Source organism: Sinohyriopsis cumingii, chromosome 2 (assembly GCF_028554795.1).
Source record: "Sinohyriopsis cumingii isolate HCF-2022 chromosome 2, ASM2855479v2, whole genome shotgun sequence".
NCBI classification, from domain to species: domain Eukaryota; kingdom Metazoa; phylum Mollusca; class Bivalvia; order Unionida; family Unionidae; genus Sinohyriopsis; species Sinohyriopsis cumingii.
Window position 1 is genome coordinate 70,077,346 of NC_142962.1, and position 23,318 is coordinate 70,100,663.

The 23,318-nt window shown below is 35.0% G+C and overlaps 2 protein-coding genes across 3 annotated transcripts in view; one reads left to right on the forward strand and one right to left on the reverse strand.

Annotated features, from left to right (window-relative positions):
* Positions 1 to 11,291, forward strand: part of LOC149805120 (carnitine O-palmitoyltransferase 1, liver isoform-like) — a 102,588-nt gene extending 91,297 nt beyond the window's left edge. The window contains exons 18-20 of one of the 2 annotated variants that reach the window (XR_016417654.1): positions 838 to 991; positions 5,729 to 5,885; positions 6,489 to 11,291. Coding sequence is in view for 1 of the 2 variants with exons in the window: in XM_089947548.1 (XP_089803674.1) it covers positions 838 to 991; positions 5,729 to 5,835 (261 nt within the window). In the remaining variant the exon portion in view is untranslated. Of the gene's footprint in view, positions 1 to 837; positions 992 to 5,728 lie in introns of both variants that reach the window. The other variant, XM_089947548.1, reaches the window with a different exon arrangement.
* Positions 11,292 to 20,419: 9,128 nt separating this feature from the next.
* The window catches only part of LOC149805121 (histone acetyltransferase KAT5-like), a 67,090-nt gene continuing 64,191 nt past the window's right edge, over positions 20,420 to 23,318 (reverse strand). The window contains exon 13 of the mRNA XM_089947564.1: positions 20,420 to 22,171. Coding sequence (XP_089803690.1) covers positions 21,955 to 22,171 — 217 coding nt within the window. The 3' untranslated portion in view covers positions 20,420 to 21,954. The remainder of the gene's footprint in view (positions 22,172 to 23,318) is intronic.

The window sequence follows — 23,318 nt, forward strand, 5'->3', positions numbered from 1 at the left end:
TGTGCCTGTGCAAAAACACTTGCATGATAAAGCTTTTTTATATCTAGAAATGTCATCTTATAAACGAAAATGCATTGATGGTAAAAGGGACAATTAGCCACTTGAATAGTTGAAACAACCAAAACGAAAGTATCAAAAGGTATAGTCAGATAATTGGGAAGAAAGCAGACAATGCAACAGTTATTCCTGGAACATTTTTGGACATAAAAGGCAACAGTTATCCCAGGTACATTTATTGGATATATAAGGCAAAGTTATCCCTGGTAAATGTATTGACCATATAAGGCAATAGCTATGCCTAGTACATGTATTGGACATATAAGGCAGGAGTTATCCCTGGTACATTTATTGGACATATAAGGCAACAGTTATCTCTGGTACATTTATTGGACATATATGGCAACAGTTACACCTGGTACATTTATTGGACATATAAGGCAACAGTTACACCCAGTACATTTATTTGGATGTAAAAGGCAGCATGTATCCCTGGTACATCTATTGAACATGTGTTTCATTTTGAGTATTGCTCATGGTGGGAGAGATGATTACCACTGACAAGTGAAATTTGGGGGAAAAAACCAAAAAGAAAGGATTACATTGTGATGGATCTAGTAAGAAGTCATTGACCTCCATGTGATTTGAAACTACAGTTTATAAAACTGAACTGGAGGTCACTGAAGTTTACTAAGTGTATGTTACAAACATATTTAGTTGAATGCATTGTTGGAAATTATTCAGCACCTTTCATAATTAAATAACTACTCATTATAATATCTTCTTTTCCCAGATTTTATTTCATTGAGTGGAAAAATAAATCTTTGTTCTTTTTCAAAGGCACTTTGGACACCAGATGACTTGAGTACTTCTCAGACTCCAACCCGCTACAGCAATCTGTGGACACTGGAAAATTCAGCTTTTGGTGGAGGGTTTGCCCCAGTTAATCCCCAGGGATATGGAGTCTCCTATAATATAGTTGGGGAGGATCTCAGTAAGTTTATTCACTGTACATTTAGTCACTGTAGTTTTGTTTGGACTGTTGTATTTTCCTATTTATACAAACTTGTTATGACAGCCATGTTTATAAGACAGTCACATTTTCTATGACTCAGCATTATACATTCATATCAAGTTGACTTCCTTGTAAAGGCCACATTCATATTACAGCCAGTTTTAGCAAGTCCCAAAGGTGGCTCTCTTGTACATGTTTTACTGTAATCCATGTGTAACAGTGAAGTATGTCAGCCTTCAAATAATATACTGGCAGATCTGGCCCCAGAGGCATTACATTTTTTGAGCACAAAATCATGCTTAGATTTATTTTGTAATTTTAATCACATATAGCTTTACAGTGAAAATGGAAACTTAAAACATTTCTGGGTTGTCTTATTATTTGCATCTCTACATATATGCCAAATGTTTCAGAGGCTTTAAGTATGGTTTGTCGTTTTGGTGAACAGTAAGAGACCTGATCTGTTGGTGCTTTGTGTAATGTCAGACCTGGGTTTATGCTATTTTGCTGTTACATGTCCATTTATGCATTTAAAGTATTCATCTGAAATTGAATCCTGTTTATTGTTTGAAATGTACTTGTGTTTGCCATGTACCTTTTGCCAGATTGTAAAGGGGACTAGTGATGCTATCATAAGCCTATCTGATGATGTCACAGCAAAAATATCATGATATTTGTACTAACTTAGGTCTATAAAATTGGACTAAGCCATTATGCACCTGACCAAGGCCAAGGTTGTAGCTTGTAGAAATTTGTTGGGTTTTTATTAACCATTGCCTCTATATTATTTATATCTGAGAAACATGAATAGGTTGACATGTGCTAATGTTGGGGACATGGCAGATTGTGGTCAGCATGTTACTCTGCATTAGTGCTGTCTATTGCAATGAATTTGAAATGTATTTACATTCTTTTTTGCCAATATCATCATCATGCTGCATGTGATGATTCGTGGCAGAAGCATAGATGATAACAGTGGTAAAGGGAACATTTATAAAACACATATAATCGGTATTCCTATCCTATATACATTTTAAATGATCTGCAGCTTCCAGTAATTAGTAATATGCATGTTTGGTTTATCATGAAGGTAGCCTTAGTAATTAGTAATGTTTGGCTTATCATGAAGGTAGCCTTAGTAATTAGTAATATGCATGTTTGGCTTATCATGAAGGTAGCCTTAGTAATTAGTAATATGCATGTTTGGCTTATCATGAAGGTAGCCTTAGTAATTAGTAATATGCATGTTTGGCTTATCATGAAGGTAGCCTTAGTAATTAGTAATATGCATGTTTGGCTTATCATGAAGGTAGCCTTAGTAATTAGTAATATGCATGTTTGGCTTATCATGAAGGTAGCCTTAGTAATTAGTAATATGCATGTTTGGCTTATCATGAAGGTAGCCTTAGTAATTAGTAATATGCGTGTTTGGCTTATCATGAGGGTAGCCTTAGTAATTAGTAATATGCATGTTTGGCTTATCATGAAGGTAGCCTTAGTAATTAGTAATATGCGTGTTTGGCTTATCATGAAGGTAGCCTTAGTAATTAGCAATATGCATGTTTGGCTTATCATGAAGGTAGCCTTAGTAATTAGTAATATGCATGTTTGGCTTATCATGAAGGTAGCCTTAGTAATTAGTAATATGCATGTTTGGCTTATCATGAGGGTAGCCTTAGTAATTAGTAATATGCGTGTTTGGCTTGTCATGAAGGTAGCCTTAGTAATTAGTAATATGCATGTTTGGCTTATCATGAAGGTAGCCTTCCCTTTGAGTTCTGCTGACTTTGGCCTACAAATTTAAGGTGTTTAGTGGAGAAAACTTGTTCCTCATTAACTAAAACTGATGAAGCATACAAGATTTTTAAAGTTTTAAAAGTTCATACCTTTCAATTCAGCAGTGAAGTAGAATACAGATGCATCGGCTTCACTGATGAATTTGTTATTAATTTCTAAGGGTTGTTTCAGAAATATATTTACAGAGGGTAGAGGTAGGGTTGGAAGGCAATGTTTTTTAATGACCCACCACTCACGAAATTAAAGTAATACTGTATCCTACCAAGGAGAATTTGAAAATGTCTTGGGATACTACCATACAGAACCATGGAGGAAAAGCAAATTAAATGGTGTTATCACCCTTATTTTTACTTGCTTCAAATACATGTGTTTAGTCTCACTTCAGAAGATAAAACAATAATTTGATCACCTTTGTGCCATCAAAGTTGTTTCTCAGCATTTGTTATTCAACTTGTTATTGAATGTGACTGAAGAGATGTCAGACATAAAATTACAGATTTGTTTGAAAAGCATTTTTGGATATGGTTATGTAAAGAACTTGTTTTGTTTTGTCAAGCCTTTGCCATTTAGAATTGCATATGACTGCTTTCAGCTTCCTCATAAAAGTTGATGAAAGTTGCTTTAGTGGCATTGAATCATGTCTATATCTATCTTCATGAAATTGGATTAAATTTGACCTTTTATCTGTCTAACGGATGGATTTATTTTAGTATTTTAGTACTGAGTTTAAATTGGGGCTTGTGTCATTATCTCTTGCCTGCCATCCAACAATCTTGGTATATTTTCATTGTGTGCTCAAAACCCAGTTGATAAAAGCGTGATGCAGATGGCAATGGATTCATTTCAGTTTTCAAATAAAATTAATTGGAAAGTAAACTCTTTATGAATTCTTCCTTGTTTGCTTTGTTTTTTGTTGTTGTTATTTTAATGATTTTGCAGTAATCTTTTTTAAAGTTACACTGCTATGGTAGCTACAGCCATATAAACAATCTAAATCATGATAATATGTCTACTAACAGTTTGGCTGAAAATAATACTTCACATCCATGAGCATCCATCTGTTCACCTATCTGTTCATTAAAAGTTAGGTTTCTGCATGTTAAGTTTTAGTTAAGGCTACATAACTTGACCAACTTTTTGGATGCCTTGCCCTTGAGAGCAGAAAGAGGAAGGAGTAGTGGTGGTGGGGTCAAAATGTCATATGTCAAGGTCAAAGTGATGCAGAATCAAAAGACCACTTTAGTTTTAGATTATATTCTTTATGTCTTCTAGATCTTAATTTTTCTGGTCATATGTTCAGTGTAAATTATCCTCCATAGTTACCTTTAAACATTCCTAGCAGCCTTCACCTAAATGTTTTGGCACATGTTTTTTGTTTACTGTTGTAGTCTTTAAATGTATGCCCCCATCACACCCATCCATTTAGGTACAAAGAAAATAAAAACTGTTCACCTTTATTAATGACTGCATGAATCTCAGATACGAGTCAGAAGTATATATTATGTTTTTATCACTGAGACCGTATCATGGTGTAAAAAGGCTCCAAAGTAACAAGGAACAAGCAAAAGTATCATCCCTGGCTTCAGCAGACAAAAAGTTAATGACAAAATGTATTCTTGTGCCTTTCAGTCACTTTAAACCTTAAGAAATATAAATTTAATTGTTTGCAAGTATGTAACTTGAAATTGTTTAAAATATGCAATTGTTTGCAAATATGTAGCTTGAAATGCAACATCATAACTTGCCAGTGTGGGCTAGGGTGGGGGAACAAAATATATGCTCTGTCAGTGGGCCTGCATGGAAGTTGATCATGATTACTGCATGACAATAAATGTAGTTGTCATTACGAAGAAAATAAAATGAACAAGAAATAAGGGTATAATTTTATAAAATGGCATTTTTGTCACTTATTAACTACTTGAATTGTTTGGGGTCTGTTTGGCATGATGAAATATACAGGAAACTGAATCTGAAATCATTTTAATATTTCATTGCAAGATATAATTATTCTGTTAAACACCTTGTCTTACTAGTGATTGTCAATTATTTAACAGTTAGAGCATGCAAATGGTAAAATTAAGCAGGATCCACCATTCCATTCTAACTCTGTCAACTATTTTTAATCGGATGCACATGCACAATATACAAGGGCAGTTACTATGGTCATATACATGATTAATTCCCCTTGTATACATGAAAACTGCAAAACAGCCAATCAGCAATGTATTTTCAAGATGTGCATAGCTTGACACTTTTAATATAATTAAACTGATTAGTCTTGGTCTTTAAAGCAGGTGCTTTGGGAGAGGAAGCATCATTGATAGCTTTTTTATATACCACCCATGCACAAAATCAAAATACATAAGACAAATTTTGAAGAAAAAATTATAATTGCACTGCTGTCTGCCCACCCTGCCCCATCCTGAATACTTCTGGAATGATTGTTGAGGTTTTCTTATCACAACTTCTAATCTAGGTGTTGTTTTACCCATCAATAAAGGCAGTTCTATTAGCTTTGAATCTGTTTTCTGAAATTGCCTGTTGAGATGCTTTTTATACCATAAGTTTGTCAAGGTAAAACAGTGCAAAATAACATCCATTATAGCTATCATTAAGCTGTTATTTTTTGCTAGCTGTTGTGATTTGTATTTCAGCATGTAATGAAAATAGATACATGCTGCAAATTATTCTTCATACATATTAAAGTGACCGATCCAGGATTTGAATGGGAGGAGGTTGGTGATTGCATTTGAGGAGGCCAGGATAAGTTACCAGCAACTGGGCTCCAGGGACAAAGGTCTGAATTAATGCTTGGTACAAACCTATTTTATCTGTATGAATAGAAGGATGAGGAGGGGTGACAGCGAGATGTATCAAAGTTCAATGTATCTCTCACACATATTCTTTCTTTTCTTACAGTCCTCTTCTATGTAAGCAGCAATGCCCATTGTACAGAAACATCCACAACCAAGATGGCAGATTCTATCCTGGATGCTCTGTCTGAAATGAAGGAACTGCTGTCTTGAGACAGGGGTCAAGAAAGACCTTGTCTCTTGAATGGACCAGAAACATAAAGGTTCCTATTCAGAAAATATAAATGATACCAGTTATATTTCCCTAATATTATTCTACACAATAAAGTACTTTTTTGATGTGCTGCAGCCAGTATAGTGCTATCAATTTAATTTGTTAAGTCAAGATGTAATATCTAGCTATATGCTTATTAAGTTCACTGTTCTTGTTGGATTATCACAGTAATTCAGCGACAGTACACAAATTCTAGCTCTACAGTAGACAAGTCTTACATTTTTGCATGTCATACTTGCATTTTTTCTTGGCAGATTCTAATACTGTTTTCCTTTGTCAGAGGTTTGTGGGATTATCTCAGCACTTAATTGGCAGTAATCCCGGTGGATATTCTGTTACTTTATAGATATTTATGTATTTGGTTTTTCTTTGCCCTATACAAAAAGTCACCATTTATTTTTCTGTAAAGTAAGAATTTTATAACTTTGTCAAATGTCAACAAAAGAGTTCTAGTTAGGGCACAATAATATAGTGTAAGAAAATTTTACAAATAAATAATCTATATGCCAGATTATTTAGATAAAACAAGTTTCCAAATGCCTTTTTGAGTTGTTTTAAAGTGTTTTAATCATTATATCTTTTCTTTGTTTAGAACCTGCTGATTTCAACCCGTCACAGGTTTCACACCCAGATATCACAGAGTTATTTTATAAAATGATTTCTCAAATTTAGATGTTTCGGAAGGGTTCTTTACTTGTGTTGTCACTCATACTTAATGATATTAGATACATATTTGTATACCATCACATTATGTCCTTAGTGGTTTATGTGTATTGCAGTTCGCTACATTAATGTCAGACATGGAAAGAAGAATGCTACTCTGTTGTTAGTTTGTGAGTTTTACAGGTTAAAAAAAATCCATATATTAATAGAATACAGATTTTATCATTTAGTTTATTTTATTTATGTTCGTGTTAATTGTTTTCAAAGCAAAATCAAAATATTACTGATAATCTGAATTTCTATTTGCCATTAAATATAAATACTTTGATGTAATTTTTGAGAACAATTAGTAATATCTATTTCAGTCTCTTTCGAGTAATTTAAGTGATTTAGTTTGTCACTACTTATACTAACACATGATAGTAAATGTATTTACTGCCACATATTAAAAATTTGTCTATAGTGACTGTTATATTATTCACTAGTTTTGGAGTTACTTTTTTTTAATTTAAAGTGGTGATTCGGTTTGCTAGACTTTCACTTCTCCATTTTGATTTTATCATAGTGCACTACTGCAAAGAAAATTTACATACTTCATATGTACATCAATAAGTCAAATATTTGATTGCTCTCCACAGCTAAAATATTTTGCTTCATATACACCAAATATAAATGAAAAATACAAGCATAGTATATCTTCATGCTAACAATTTCATGACATTGTAGAACTAAAGGAGTAAATAAGTACATTATTTAACAACTTCAGGTGGTTACCTCCCTTCATTGGAGTAAGTTTTCAAATAAAAAAAGGTAAAGGCAGACATAAAGAAACTCATGTAAAGTTTGGTTATTTAGGATGAGAAAATCCACTATACTAAGAGCAAGCTTTTCAGTAATGATAAAGTTAATAATAATTCTTGTACAGTGTGGCATCACTGCATTTAGCTCAATCCTTTTGAGATTGTAGAAAGTGTACATGGTTGACTGTATACAGATGTTTGTCATAGTGGGAAGGAAGATTTGGAGCTGAAGCATTACATCTTTGGATTTTAAGATTTTCTTGAGTGTGTTAGTAAATGTTTGCACAAAGCAAATCACAATGAAATACTGTGCACATACATTTTATAGAAAATGCCTACTAGGAGGAGTTTTTTTATATGCATGCCATGAGGCAGAGTGCACAATAACTTGGGTTCTCCACCATCTTGTGATGCCAGACTTTTTAAGTAGCATGCACTTGGGGTAAGGAAAAAATATGATTAATTTTGGTTCAAGGGTCAGAGGTCAACTTCTCATGGACTGAAAGATGGAAACCTGTTTCCACACAATAACTAGAATTGTATAGCAGATACATTGACCATGCTTTTAAAGTAGCTATAATAAAGATGATGCATATTGAGTTTGGGTTCAGAAAATAAGATTAGAATGACTCTAAAAGAAAATGGTCCCTGCATATCTTGAATTCTCTATCATTTAATTTGGCAAAACTTTGTGTTTAGCTTTCATTTGAGAAAAGAAAAACACCTATTCATGTTGGGGTCAAAGGTCAGGGTAATAGGGACTTCAAGAAGGAAATAAGTTCCCACAAAATAACTTGAATTTGTTGATGGCTTGCATTTCTCACAAGGTTCTGTTTATTTTGGGGTCATTGGTTAAGAGGTCAAAATCTGTGAAACTGAAAACAAGAAAGAACAACATTTTTCAAACAAAAACTTTTAGTTCTTTATTTGTTATATCTTGGCAACATTTTATTGATTTGCATTTAAGACATTGAAGACACCTATTTATAAGGCAGATCATATCACTTAGTATTACTAGGAGTACTGAAATAGTCTTGTATTACCCAAGTTTCTGATCAATGAAAGGGCTTTTTACATAAAAGTTTAATAATAATAATAATAATATTTAGCTCATGATGGACATATAATGTACCATTTATGGTACTGTTGCTTGAATTTGAAAATTACCTGTACTAAAGCATTACATGCAACTACAGTGTTTGATTGTGGCAGATGTCACAAAATTGCCAAGTATCAAGTAAGATAAACCTGGTCTGATCATGTTAGAAAATTGAATAACGCTTACGTTATTATATATACAGCAGGATGCAACAGCATTCATAGGGATTCCTGTTACGGAGTAGAGATATTGTATTGTCATGAAATTGACTTTTAATTGAAACATCTCCTATAGCATCATTTTGATGCTGATCACTGCAAGGCTTTGTATCATGCATTTGGTAGAGTGTTGTTGCCATCGAGATTTTACGTAGAATTAATTTACATTTACATTTTCCATATATCCATAGTTGAGGTGTTTGATCTATTTAGATATATTATGCTTGGGTCTTCTGTATAATCATGCTTTTTAGTACATATGTTAATATACACAAAAATGTACAAGTATATGACTTCTTGTAGTGTTGTAAGACTTAATTGCATTTGGGTTTGTAGATTAAATTCTATCATATGCATTACTAGTATTGTCACTGTTCGTTGACTATTTTTTCTGATTGAAAATGCAAATGTAGTTATCCTTTTTAATTACATACATTGTCTGTCAAAGTACAAAAATGGTGGAGACGCACTAAACTAGTAGTTTGCTTATTGGGGGTACAGTTGTAATATGACCTGATTGGTTTCATCATTGAGTTCAGTGGGATTCTGTTTAGGATGGGATTTCTTACTTTATTTATTTTATACATCTCTCTCAAATACTTTGAAGAGTTATCCTGATTGATATCAGATTTTGAAAAATAAAATAAAACTTTCATGGGTGACCATGCTTGAAATTATTCTATTGTACAATTTTGTAAAATCTAGAATATGAAGAAGAAAAATAAATCATACTCTAAGGGAGATATTATGTATGGGACCCATTTATTTTCTGAATTTTCTTGGTACAGATGACCTGACCAGTCATTTTATTCTGAAAGTCAGTTAATTTAGTACATTCATATGAATTGAACAAGGCCTTAATTGTTTCAGTTTTGTAATTTATGCATACATTTAATATTTCATGTAATTCATAGTCCAATTTTCTCGTCATACCCGGTGATGTTATCAATGAAAAAGTTATTTTCTTATTGATGTTATCAATGAAAAAGTTATTTTCTTTTTTATGAAACAAATTCTGTAGAAAACACAAAATGATTGCATATGCTTGCTTCATCAAAAATCCCTCAGAAAAGTGATAATGCACTGTATTTTTGTATTTGAACCATATTGCAAGCAGCCAATATCCAGGTCCCATTGTCAGAACTGAGTACAAAAGTTGAACTCCTTTTCAAATTTCAAACATTTAACTATTTATAAAAACTCTGAATGTGTTTAGCTTTGATGAAACTGTCAAATAATCTCATGGTTTGAGTCCCTTATACAATTCAAAGTTGAATTATGATAACAAATTCCAAATATGATTTTTCATTTGGACTTTTGAAGACCAAGTTCAGATTTTGTGCTTAGATCTGTTGTTGCTTGAAGCTCTGGCAGTTCAAGGTCTGTGCATAGCATTAATATCCTTTCCTTTTTCATCACAAGCAAGATAAAACCTCAGATGTAATTAGTTGCAGTATGAACTGCCCTCATGCCTGTGGTTATCATCAACAACTTATTAACATTATCAATAATAAGGTAAGCAGTAGTCTGAGTAGCTGCTGACAATTATTCATTTATTTATTTATTTTTGTTTTAAAAAGTCCAGCAAGAAAACTATAAAAGGTGCAGGTGTTTTATTGAAGGTTTAAACATAATTAAAAGTTATTTTCAAAGCCCATTTTTCATTACAGGACCATATTATCCATATGTCTGTCCATATTCAGAGTCATCTGTCTTGCATAGGAAAGAAATGAATATATTCTGGTTTAGTCTTTTTAGTTTATTTGCTGAATGATGAGCACCATCAGGTGTGTACCTTGATCTGCTGATGAATTATATGACAGGATCTTCCTTTTTGCATTCAGGCGTGGGTTATACTCAGATAAATACAGTACTCCCTGTTTATAATGCTTGGTATAATAGCAAATAAAGTGACCCACATTGTAAGTGAGGAAGCCTAATAATGAGGAATGTGCCTTAATGCACAGAAGTTTAGTACATAATGATATAAAATTACATTTTAATTGGTTCTTAAAAAGCCTCAACACAGCAGTTAAAAGTTAAAAAAATTATTATTGTATATTCCTGGAAATTCCTTTTGGCCATTAGAGCATCAGTCCTTTCAAGAGATCCTTGTTCTCAGTATATTTCATGATTTAAAGATTCTCCTGGAACAGTTACAATTTACTATGATTTTAGTATTTTATATTTTAAAGAAACATGGTATGTGAATTTTATCTCCAGATTTTGTGGTCGTGAGAGTAACATATCAGAGTTGTAAGGATTACGATTATATGGATAAAAAAAATAACAGAATAATCAATAATGCCTTTTTCTTTAAGAATTGTAATTGGTTATATTGTCTTTTTTCCAGTTTTCTTTACTGGTATTATAAACCACAGAATGTTTTATTTGAATTTAAATTTTAAACATCATAGTGGCCTGCACAGTTCCTTTTTAGATGTGTATTATTCACATTTATCAATTTAATTACTGTGTTGTCTTGTAACTTTAATTCTTTATTTATCAGTTAAAAAGTGTCAAATTTTCTACCTAATTTCACTTTGTGCTTCTTTCTACAGATTATTGCTTTATGTATTTTACTTTAGTGTTAAATAAATGCAAAAATTAATGTACTCTGGTTGTTTTGTGTTTGTTTGGCAGAGAATTTGATGAAGTGATTCAATGTTTCCATGATACATTCAAATTTAATGTGCTGATAAATGTTGCATTTATCTTTCTCCATCAAGTACATTACCTGATTACATTTACATTAGGAATTTCTGCTACCTTAGAATCCAGTCTTCCTTGAAAGATGAAAAATTATAAGTGTGGGGGATGCCTTTATAGATTACCATCCCTTTTTTGGCCAAGTGGCCATCTGTGTTTAGCTTGCTTCTATCAACAGTGCCTCCAAATTATCAGAAGAATTTAACTAATTTCAGCATCTACTAATTTCAGTGGTATAGTAAGTTAAAAAAATGATATAATTGAATTGAACATTTTCATGTTACACTATTATTTTCGCTTTCTAGTACCGCTCATTATTGTCTGTGATATCAGTCGTTGCCATACCATACCACTAGTATACTATTTTGCAACGTTGATTTTAGTTAATGATGCACATTTTTAGTTGTCTCAGTAAATGTGAACTCGACTATTCACTTAGTGCTTGTATTGTTGCATGCACTTATTTTGTTTTCTTTGGTTTCTCTATTTCACTGTAGATATGTCAGAGTTTGGATGAATTCTTAAAAATAAAAAAAGTGCTATCACATTAAGGTTGTATAGGATAACCATGCAACATCCTTTGCATGCATGGAAATGCACTTTCTTACACATCTGTGGGATGATGTTTTGTTTATTGTTTTGAGATGTCAATTGCAAAACACGGGCATGTTTTATTATAAGCATTCATCTTAACTCAGAATCAGTGACCAGTTTTATGGGGGATGATGTTGTCCCCACCCTTCGTTACAAAGATGCCAAAAATGGATACCATTACATCAGATCCCTTTGAAACTACATCATTTGACCTACTGGAATCACACATAACATTTGAAGAAAGCTTTTGAATTATTCATGTTATATCTAAGAATGTTGATTTGATTTTTATGAATGTAGGACAGTTTTAAATTCCAATAGGAAAAAGTCCTTAATCAAATCTGTGTACAGATTGAGAAATGCTGAAACTGGAATTACTTTACAACTTTGCTGGCTGGTCAGTTGTACATCATTCGCCATACTGATGCTTGTTGTATGACCCCAGCAGCTGTATCTGTCTCAGAGTGGCATACAGCGTCTCAGTCAACATTTTCTCTGGCAATGGCTTCCTATAGCAGATTGCCATGTCCAGCTGGTCATCCAGCCATATCAATGCTATCATTATACAGCAAATGGACATAACATTTGGGGCTTCCTGAACAGTTATCTAACCTGGTCAAGCTGACCATGGTTGACTGACATTCCACAACCACCTTGACTAGTGTACCCAACTGGTAGAACTTTGGCTACACATGGTGATGACATTGTAGTATGGTGTATCCTTGGATGTCCAAAATGAGGACATTATCCCTGTCAATGAAGGTTAAGATGCTAATTTACCGGACCATTCTGATCCCACAATGGAGAGAACAGAATTTAGTTTCAAGGCAGCAATTGAGGTACATAGAACATTGCCACCTTTGGAATGCCCTCCTCCACTGGTTCTTAGTACCTCCTATAAGGTCAAAGCATTGTTGGACACAGACGACATATTTTACCTCAATCACTGAAGATTGCATAAATTGTCAGGTGTCTGTCAAATAGAAGTCATAATCCAGGTAATTTCAGGGCCATTTTCTCAGTTACCTGCTCCTTTCTTATCATACTGGTATGAATTGTATTGTGACTATCAGACAGACAGAATTTGGATAAGGATATAACTGTTATCAGCATGTCCTCCATTTTTCTACAAAATGGATAGGCAGGTATTTAATGATATGTCCAAGTTAATGTGGAATGTTGTCTTGACCCCCTCTCTTCACCTGGCTTCTTTAGTGATCTTTCAATCTTTCTGGAGAAGGCCAGTAGTGACTACACATGAGAAGCAGTTAGCTGCATTACTACGATTATAAATATGTCTGCTCACCTCACTATAGTGAATGTACTAATGGCATACTGCAATTGGGATGTGACAAAAGACACTCTTCTCTCAAGCCCTATCATTCATCCTACATTCCCTATCATTTGGTTTCCCACTCCTGTTTGGTGGTTGCATTAAAGCAGGTAGCATATGAGTTGCCCTTTTATTATCTGTACAGTCCTGTATCACTGCACAACCCCGCCAGACGGAATATCAGATAAGGAATGATCATCGAGCAAATAATGGCAGAAATATTTCTGTAGCCATGTGAATTGCAGGTGGCCACATGCCCCACGATCTTGTAGGCAGGCTGGGAGGAGGGAAGGACAAACATATTTACGTTATCCTTTCCATAGACTCCTGTTAACCATCAGTGACTTGCCGTTCCTCCCACCTGCTTTCAACCTCCTGTGGGTGCCAAACTCCTCATTTGCTACACTTGGATGGAGCAATTCTCTGAAAATGAAGTTCATTTAAGGAGTTTTAGAGTTTTTGTGTATCTAGTTAAATTAGCCTCTCCTTTTCCATCATTTCCTATAAGTTCTGGTTGGATTCAGCTCAGATATTCTGCAACAAGATGGTGTGAATGATGGTAATTTTTGTCAATGGTGAAGTAAACAGCTTGCTAGTAAGTTTTTTGGAGCTCAATAATTATATGATGCTCGTCATGGCCACATTATAGCTTGAGCCCCAATTCACCACCAGATTCTCTGATGACAATTAAACCCTCACCACCAATTTGCTATCTCATAATGTATACAGCACACCAAAAGTCACTATGTCAATCACAGACCAATCAGAAAACAGCATGAACTTAAATAACAAGTACTTAACATTTTACCTGCATCTCAAGATGAAACTGAAATCGATGCATAATAAAACCAACATGAATCAAGTGCAAAAAGATTGTTGCGGGAATTTTTAATTCCTGTTTTTGGTAGAATTCTCACTCAGTTGCCAAGAATAGCAAGAAAATTGGACCCACTGCATAAAGTTTTACAAAGGGTGTTGCATCAGTAGCAGAAAGTGCAGCAGGAAAAAATATTGTGGAGAAAATCATGCCAACACATGCAGAGGTCAAGCGGATGATCAAAGAAATTGCACCAACAAAAGAAGCTGAGCATGTTAGGACTACAAGCACAAAAAATATTGTCTAATCACAATCAAGAAATCATGAACGAGCTTGAAATGAGATGGGCAACATTGCCCAACCTGTCGAATATCATGTTGGGCTCTGATCAAAACAGGATTTTTGTCTAACATTTGTGTAAAATGTTGCTGTCAAGATCTACACCCAGTATTTTAATCTTTTTGACAAGTTGACTACAGAATAGGAATACAAGAAGTACTTAAACAAGGACTTTCATCAGTGAACAAGCTTGGAATAATAAACACTACAGATGAAGACATTTACCTGCTGCCTCACAAAGTTTTTTTTGGATCAAAGGATACTTGCAAATGTTTTCTGATGCAAATGTTCTGGCAAACAAAGAAGTGACTTTGACAAAAATGGCTGGGGCTTATTTAATATGGCAAGAAATCAACTCAATAACTAAACATTTGAAGACATCAACAACTATCTGTTTGTTGCTAGAACACTCATGAACTTAGTCTCAATAAGCGACGACCATAACAGATGCTCTGCAGCAAACATGTTTGGTACAAAGACACTAAAAGAGTCAATCATGAATTTTTGAAGGTCTTGTTAATGATGCTGACACAGAAAACAAGTTGATACTTTACCCAGATGGGGCAGACAATACTTAACAATCGGTAGTGCATTGCTAATACCATAGCTGACATTTGCAAGGCCATCATGACCACAACAGCCAACCTGAGAAGATGCAATTATGCCATCAGGGGCACTCTCAAAGATGGCGACAATGAAATCTGCCATGATGTTGCCTCCGAGTCCATATTGATAAGGTATTCTGAGGTGTCAAGTGCACATTGGTTTTTGAATGAGCTGATCCCATAATGTATATGCATAGTCAAGTAGGTGTGCATGATGGATTAAGCTATCTCTCTGGATGCCAAAGTTTATGCCTTCTATTTATAATGGGTTGTACTGAGATTCTGGCAACACATTTGTTCATAAGGAATAGCTACATTACCAGGTAGCATAGCAAGTTGCCGAGAAATGTTTTTGTAGCATTTCACCACAAGATGCAGATCAGGAGGGAAGCAGCCAGGTGTTTGACAACATGGGTTTGACTTGTATCTGTTTCAGGGTCAACAGCAGACAGTATTCCAAGTGTGAACTTAAGTGTGATTTTAAACCTCTTAGCAAGAATTAATCAATTAATCACGAGCCTACTTTATGCTTCCAGAGGCCATGTAAAAGTTCAAGACCGAGATATAGAAACACAAATGATGCTTCATGAATTTGTGAACATGTATATAATTGACCACAATAAAATTTCCATGCAGAAGGAATGAACAAATTACTCCATGGCCAATGTCTAGGTCAAGTGGACTATATAGTACCTGATCCAACCACAACTATCATTTGGACTGTGCCAAGCTAGTTTTGAACAAGTAAGCAGTAGTTCATTTAATGATTGGTTCTGCATCATCATTAGCCAATGTTTTGTCTAAAATTAAAGTATAATGACAGCATCATAGTGCTTATCATGCAAAAAAAAAGTACAGTCTTTGTAGTAGGATCATATATTTTAGAATTTTGTATATTCATGTTTTGATTAGGAAGAGTTAGGTATTGTATTATTTTATAAAATTTAATGTTCATTGCTAGCTGAAATAAAGTCACCAGTTGCAATTACTGTGTTGTTCTTTGCACACATTTTGCAAATTAGGCAACCTTGAACCAGGATTACCTGCTTAAGGTTTGTTCACTCTTGAGCAAGAAGGCTACCCTGATTACTGTTCATGCTAATTTGTTCTATTATAGGACAAGTAATAAGTAACTCTCTGATTGGTCAGTTTACAGCTTGTCTGTATACAATATACCATGAACAGCGTATTAATGATAAACAGTTGGTGCTATAGATTATTTCTACAGTGTGCTGATGATAGGATTGCACTAAAGGTAAAAGAAAGCAAGAGAAATACAACATCTGACCAATATTTTTTCTTGCAATGCCTTTATCTTCTGCAATGTGTTGACCATCACAGATTCAGGACGAGTCTATGACATGAACATGACCAAAGGGGGTGGTAGATGGCTGAACAAAATTTGAACCATTTCTAAAACCAACTGTATCAACCATTCATTGTGAGGTTATAAATTGGTCAACTAATGGTGGAACAGAGGAAGCCTGCCAATGGGTTGCCAAAAGGTAGTAGGTCAGGAAAGTCATTGTTTGGGAGGCCTAGAGTAGGAGAAACCTGTTTCCTCTCCCCCTCCCAGGCTGTGAAAAATAGAGTAAGACAATCTCCCAATACTAGCTTGGCCTCTGTAATTTTGCCATGTTTGAGTATAGCCTCTATCATATGCTTCTGATGAGAGTGGACTGATAATGGATTTTGTACAGAAAACTTAAAGGGCAACTACTGCACTGCCTGTTTTCCTCGACACATACCCCAAGCACGAGGTGGTGGGGATGGAGTCCAAACTGACAGGAGTGCAATGTTACTAGGTGGCGCAGTTTGAATATGCAAGGCTCAGTAGAATGTCCCTTTTTACAAGATCTAGGTTACAGGAGGCTATGAGGACTTTAGCCATTGTGTGCCGAGCAGCCCTCAACTTTGAGATGTGACCAACTGCATCTCAAGCGTGATCATTCCTGGCCTTCTCTGCCAAGAGATAAATCAACAGTGAGGCCAAATCCAAGAAAATAGAAATCACATTCCTTACAAGTTTGAAAGTAGCATTAAACATTTGTTTGTCCATAAAAGACATATTAACGGCAGTAAAATCTTTGTTAAGGCTGGGAAAATCCGCATGATAGGTGTTGCTGTGCGATATGTAACAATTCAGATAATGGGTTGCAGGAAGTTAACTTGCCTTAGTATTACCTGGATTGCTGACTGTAGCTGATAAACAACCTGCATCATCTGCAATGGATGCATGTCACCTTCGTTTCCATCAAATGTAACCTTTACACTGTACTTGTAACTGGCAATGGGTTGGGGTCATTCTAGTAGGATTCGAAATATTTCCTCTATGGCAGCCTTAAAACTGAATTCCATCCTTTTTAAGGTAGGATAAGAATTATCAGTTGTCAAGAACCAACAGTAAAGGTCATCCTCCTCCTGGAGTATGTCGTACCATAAGACAATGACACCAACGTATGGTTGGCCAGCACTGTCATGTATATTTCTAATGGATCTTTTTAATGGGAAGGCTACAAAAGGTGGTCTTGAGACATCCTAGACTGATTGTTTACTAAAGTGGCAGTCTGGCACAGTCAGCTGAGATAGCATTGTCAGCTGGCTTGACTGGATAGACTGTTCCACGTGTGAATGTTATATCAGCACATCAGCATTACAGGTGTGACATGGCTGGTTAGTCAATTGGCCTGTTGTCTGGATGCCCTGGCAGCATAGTTCACATAAGACATTGTTGTTGATGGTACAGCTGATTGATGTTTCAAAACTGAACCTGCACCATGTTTAATATGTCCAGATGTCAGGATGGATCTGTCAACAGACAGGACTGCAAATACATTACTGTAATAAACTTGTTGGCTAGACGGGTGTGTCGACAGCCGGGGTGGCAAATAAATCACCATAAGTAGTCATAAAACACTAGCAGCAAATATATCACCATAAGAAATCAAATACTAACATGCACCCTGCTTTGTGGCATATATCATGAATGGGCTGAATTTGTACCCAGTGGGATGCCTAGATTTGTAAGATAACATTTTGGTGTACTCGCTTGTCAACATTCTTTTTGATGAAGTTTTGTGAATTATGTTTCTAATTCTAGACTGAACATCTCCATTAGGGTCCAACTGCAAGGTTTCTTCTATACAATGCAGTTTAACAGGTGGAGAAGGGGAGGCATTTCTGCATCCTTAGCTAAACTAGATAATAACTCAGTGGTAGAATGCGAACTCAGAATGTCCTGCTCACTATGTGGCCCTTTTGTCTTTGCCCTCAAGCTGCTTTTGGTCCACTTGTCATCAATCAGCAGAGAGCACAACTTGCTGGCATTGGTCAATGAGCATTTCATACATGCGAGACAGGAATCATGATTATCTTTAGCAACCATAAATCTCCTGCACTTCTTGTATTTAATAGCCATGTCACGATCTCAAAATATAAAGACCAAAAATACACCAATTATAATTATAACGTGACATAATGTCAACAGAAGATAAATGTATATGAATGCACAAAACAAAAAATTGAATCTACATGGACCAAAAAGAAACTGATGAAATTTATACCAATAATTGGTATAAATTTCATATGTGTTTAAGACATTATATTTGAATAGACAAACCACATTTGTCCTGTGAACGAAAACAAGTGTCCTGCAATGCGATGCAGCAGTAAATAGTGTTTCCAATTGTATATATATATTGTCATAACTGGTAACAAATTTGAAAAAATATCTGAAAATTCACCAAAACAATGCCCAAATGTATTATGCACTAAATAAAACTAACCAACAAGAATTGTATAGCTAACAGCAAATAGAAATCCTATGAGTTCATGTAGGTCTGTTGTGAGGTTAGAGAAAAAAAATTCAAAAGGAGTAAGGGGAGGTAATCTGAATCGCTTCCCTTTTTCCACATAAATTACAAGTCTATAGAAGGGATGGATTCAAGAGGTAGCACAAGTAATATCAGTGTCATTGGGTAATGTATTTGATGGAGAAGTGTATTAATATACCCGATATTAAAAGCCAAAGGCGCAACCTAAGGCTGATCAGTGTTAGGTGTTGTCTGCAGATGTGTGGCATTTAGTGCTCAAATTTGCTACTGGCTTTCAGGGGAAAGATCACTGTAGGAGTACCTGGGTATGTCGGTGTTCATTGTATATCTACTATTTCGATCAGAAAGACTGCCATACCATATTAGTCCTGGTCCACTATACTTTTGTAAAAGTCTACCTACAGCAATGGAGAGTGAAGTGTCAACAGAGGTGGCATTGGTGGCAAGACATGCAGAGTCTGCATCCACGATCATTTATTCCTCACTCTTTTGTCGCTCACCCATACCATCTCAGATCACTGTGTGCATATCTATCATTTATAATCCAAATTATATCCCATACAATACTTGTACAAGTAAGGCAATTGACATTAGTTATAGCAAGACAATGTATTTACACCTACAAATGTAGAAAACAAAACAATAGCATGCACAGGTGAAATCAATCAAGTGGTGCATTAAGCTTGCTGTGAAGAGGACAATGGTAACAAAATTACCTATATGAAGTACATGCATGTAACAACAAACATTTGTTTCACAGAATCACAAACAGGGTTGAGTATAGTAGTTGCACTGACTTGAGTTCTTTGGACCCCCTATAGGGCAGGCTAACATGGTGCTGACATGTTTGACAATAAAGACCAAAAATTTAACCTATGAAGACAACAGAGTGAGAAATAAACAGAAATACAGTTGGAGTGTAATTCCATGCATGAGAAAACTTTTTCAATTGATCAAATAGTGAAAAGGCACAAGTAGATAATGGTTTTGTAAGATCTTGGAAACGAGTGTGCTTCCTAGCACAAGTGGAAGTAGTAACTAATGTATGGACAGGATGTGGTGCCAATTCCTTCTGACTTCTGTCTAGGTTGCCAGATGACTTTGCAAAAGCAAGCTTAGTGGGGCTTGATTTGTTAAGTAAAGGTTGAACTCTTAGCGTATTATGAATGGGAAATGCATGTGAAAGAGAAACCGTAAAATGGTCATTTTCATCACATATGCAAGAAAATTCTATAGAAAGCATCCTACTGACCCAGATATCTTGTCAAATTCTTTTGCATTTGGGCTTTAGGCAGATATCAAGCCAAGCAAGCAATATCAGGCCCATTTGGGATTCTTCACAACTTTTTGCACAAATAATAGAAATGATTAGTTGGGACTTTAAGTTTTCTTACTATGGTTAAGTGAATGACAAAGTTCTTGACATTCCAGACTTTTAAATTTCTATGTTTTTATGTTTCTAAATATCACCAATTTAAGCTGTGTAATGTCATTAAAATGAAAAACACACACATACAGAAAACACTTTTAATAATTTACAAATAATTGTATGGTTTTACACATGGTAATTTTGCGACAAATCGAGTTAGTCTGTAACAATCATATTATTCTTAGTTCACTCATGATAATCCTCACATCAATGGAAACAGAAAACTGAAACAAGTCAAAGTAGTTCTAACAAAAAATCCCCTTGAACAATGTAGTAGGTTTACTATGAAAAACTTTCCTCCCCACCCTAAATCTCTAACATGCAAACCTTTATAGTTATTACTAATTATGGAACATAAATATTAAGGTTCTTCAGCAAGGTATCTTTCAGAAACAATCTTAAGTTAAGAATACATTGACAATATGAGAGAAAGAGAATGACATTGATAAAAAAATTGAGGAAAAAAGGTTAAGATGGCTATTAGATCTAATGCTAAGTGTGTGTGATTTGGATTTTTAACACAGCTTTCACAATTTTTCAGTCATATCGCTATGATGTCTGCAGTGTGACAGTTTATAGTGATGTCTAGCACTGGGGCATCATGCCACAGACATGAAGCATGATGTCCCACCCAGTCACATTATTCTGACACCAGGCTGACCAGTCCTAACACTAACCTCTTAATGCTGAGCGCAAAGCGAGGCAGCTGTTAGTACCATTTTTGTAAGTCTTTGGTATGACTTGGCTGGGGATTGAACACACGACCTCCCGCATCCGAGGCAGATGCTCTAACCACCAGGCCAATGAAGCGGTTAGATCTAATGTTAAGAATATGGGAATCAGCCCACTGTTTCATCCCCATAACTAAATAAAATTTAACTTCAAATGCTCTATCTGCAGAAAATGAAAGCAAGATAAATGCCACTCAGTCAAGGTAATCCCTGAAATAATTTTCCACACCAATACACCTAACAAAATTCAATCTGCAGACCTTTCCAGTCTAGAACATGCCAGTGTCAGTAAATATCAAATTGGCTACTAAAGTATGTCTTCAGAAAAAAGTAATATCAAAATAATTTTTGTATGAATAGTACTGTACCAACTTTTAAAAAGCTTCAAAGTCTGTCATATCATCAAACGGCATGATCCCCGTTGACTTAACAATCTTCAATTTTGTTCTTGAGCCTGGTATCATGGCTAGGAAAACTTACGTTTTCAGTACATAGAATATTATCTTTTATTGACTGAAATAATTTATATATAAAAGATAAACTTTCAATTCTGGTGGTCTTTCACTACTTTTGCTTATTGCCTCTATCAAAATATTATTACACATTTGATTTTTGAACATTTGTTAATTTTAAAATCTGAGTATGATTTTTGTTGTTGTTGTTGTATCCTGTTCTCTGTTGTCTTGGGTGTAGTCTGTGCAATCAGTATCCACAGTGCAATTTATTCACTCATATCCTTTTCACTTCATCATGGATCTGTTCATTAAATACCCTCAGGGTGATCAGGTTACATAACCATTAGTTCACTCAATGTCTCTGGTGTATTTTATTCTGTTCTAAATATCCCAGCTGTAATTTATCCAATCAATATCTTAAATGTAGGAATGGTTACCACTTTCCTCTTTTGCTCCAGTCCTTTGGCTGCCAGTGTAAACTTTTAGGGTCTATCCTTACTTTCCTTTTGGACATAGATCGGAAGTGAGAATCTAATAAATCTTTAGTCAATGTTATCACATACTGTCCTTTATAGTAATTAATCAGGTTAATATGTTGAAGCGTAGAGATGACATCCTCTTTCTTGATACTTGTTAGCTCAGAGATCTCACTGTAATAGAGAGAAATGAATGAAAGAATGGTGCTGTATTTATACATATATCATGTCAATCTCACTGCTAAAAAGACTTGGATCTGTCCTTCCATAATCTGTTGGCAGTTGTGGGTCTACACTGTTTTAAGTCAACAGCAGTATGAGAAGAGTAGACACTACACAACTGATAGCACATGGGACAACAGATCTGAGTCAAGATTGTTCACAGCTCTGAGTTAGTGTTATACAGCTATAAATATAGTAAGCCAAAAGTAAACTCCATTAGGATGAAATGTGTGAATCATGAGACCCAAGTTAACCTGATATCGCTCCCCTAGGTAAGCTATAACTTTAGTATTAAAAATACGTGGATAACATGAGATGTGCTTTCAGGAGGATTTAACTTTTAACGAGAAAATTTTAACACACAAAAACTTAATATAGTAAAACTTACAGACACTAGATATTGCAATGCATCAAAACAAAAAAAATGCTCTACAATTTTCTTTTCAAATTGGGTTAAAAATAAATCAGAGTTGTAGAAGACATTTAATCACAGTAATGAAGTTTGATTATCAAATAACTGAGCTTTGTTGATAACTAGAAATGCATCAGTAAGAAGACAGGACAGGGGTCTACATCACATGTGGCTGATTTTGTACACGAGTCTTTCAATATGTGGCTTTGAGAAACCTTCAAAACCATGAAAAGTGTCACCTATTGAAAAGAAATGTATTTTATGTAAGACTATTTATTTTATTGTTATGTTATGTATTTGATATATTTTCTCAGACTCCAAACTACAGATTATTCAGTTTTATCGCTAAGGTGTATTATATTGTCAATTATATAACTTGTATTGATATTTATGTATTTGGGGTCTCAGGGAGAAGTTGTTTTTCATTTTTCAGCACACGATAGGCTATACATGGCAGTCAGTATTAATGGTGGAGGAAGAATCCAGGAAAACCCCGGAAAGAACCACCTACCCATGAGAAGCTACTGGCAAGCTTTCTCACATACCCACATTAGCCGAATATGAGACTCGAACCCACACAGACTGAGGTGAGATGGCAGTGATCTGTAATGGAGAGCGCTTTAGACCACTTGGCCACTTCAGGGAGAGGTAGTACCTCTGATGGTTGGGATATGTTGTGCCTTCCCA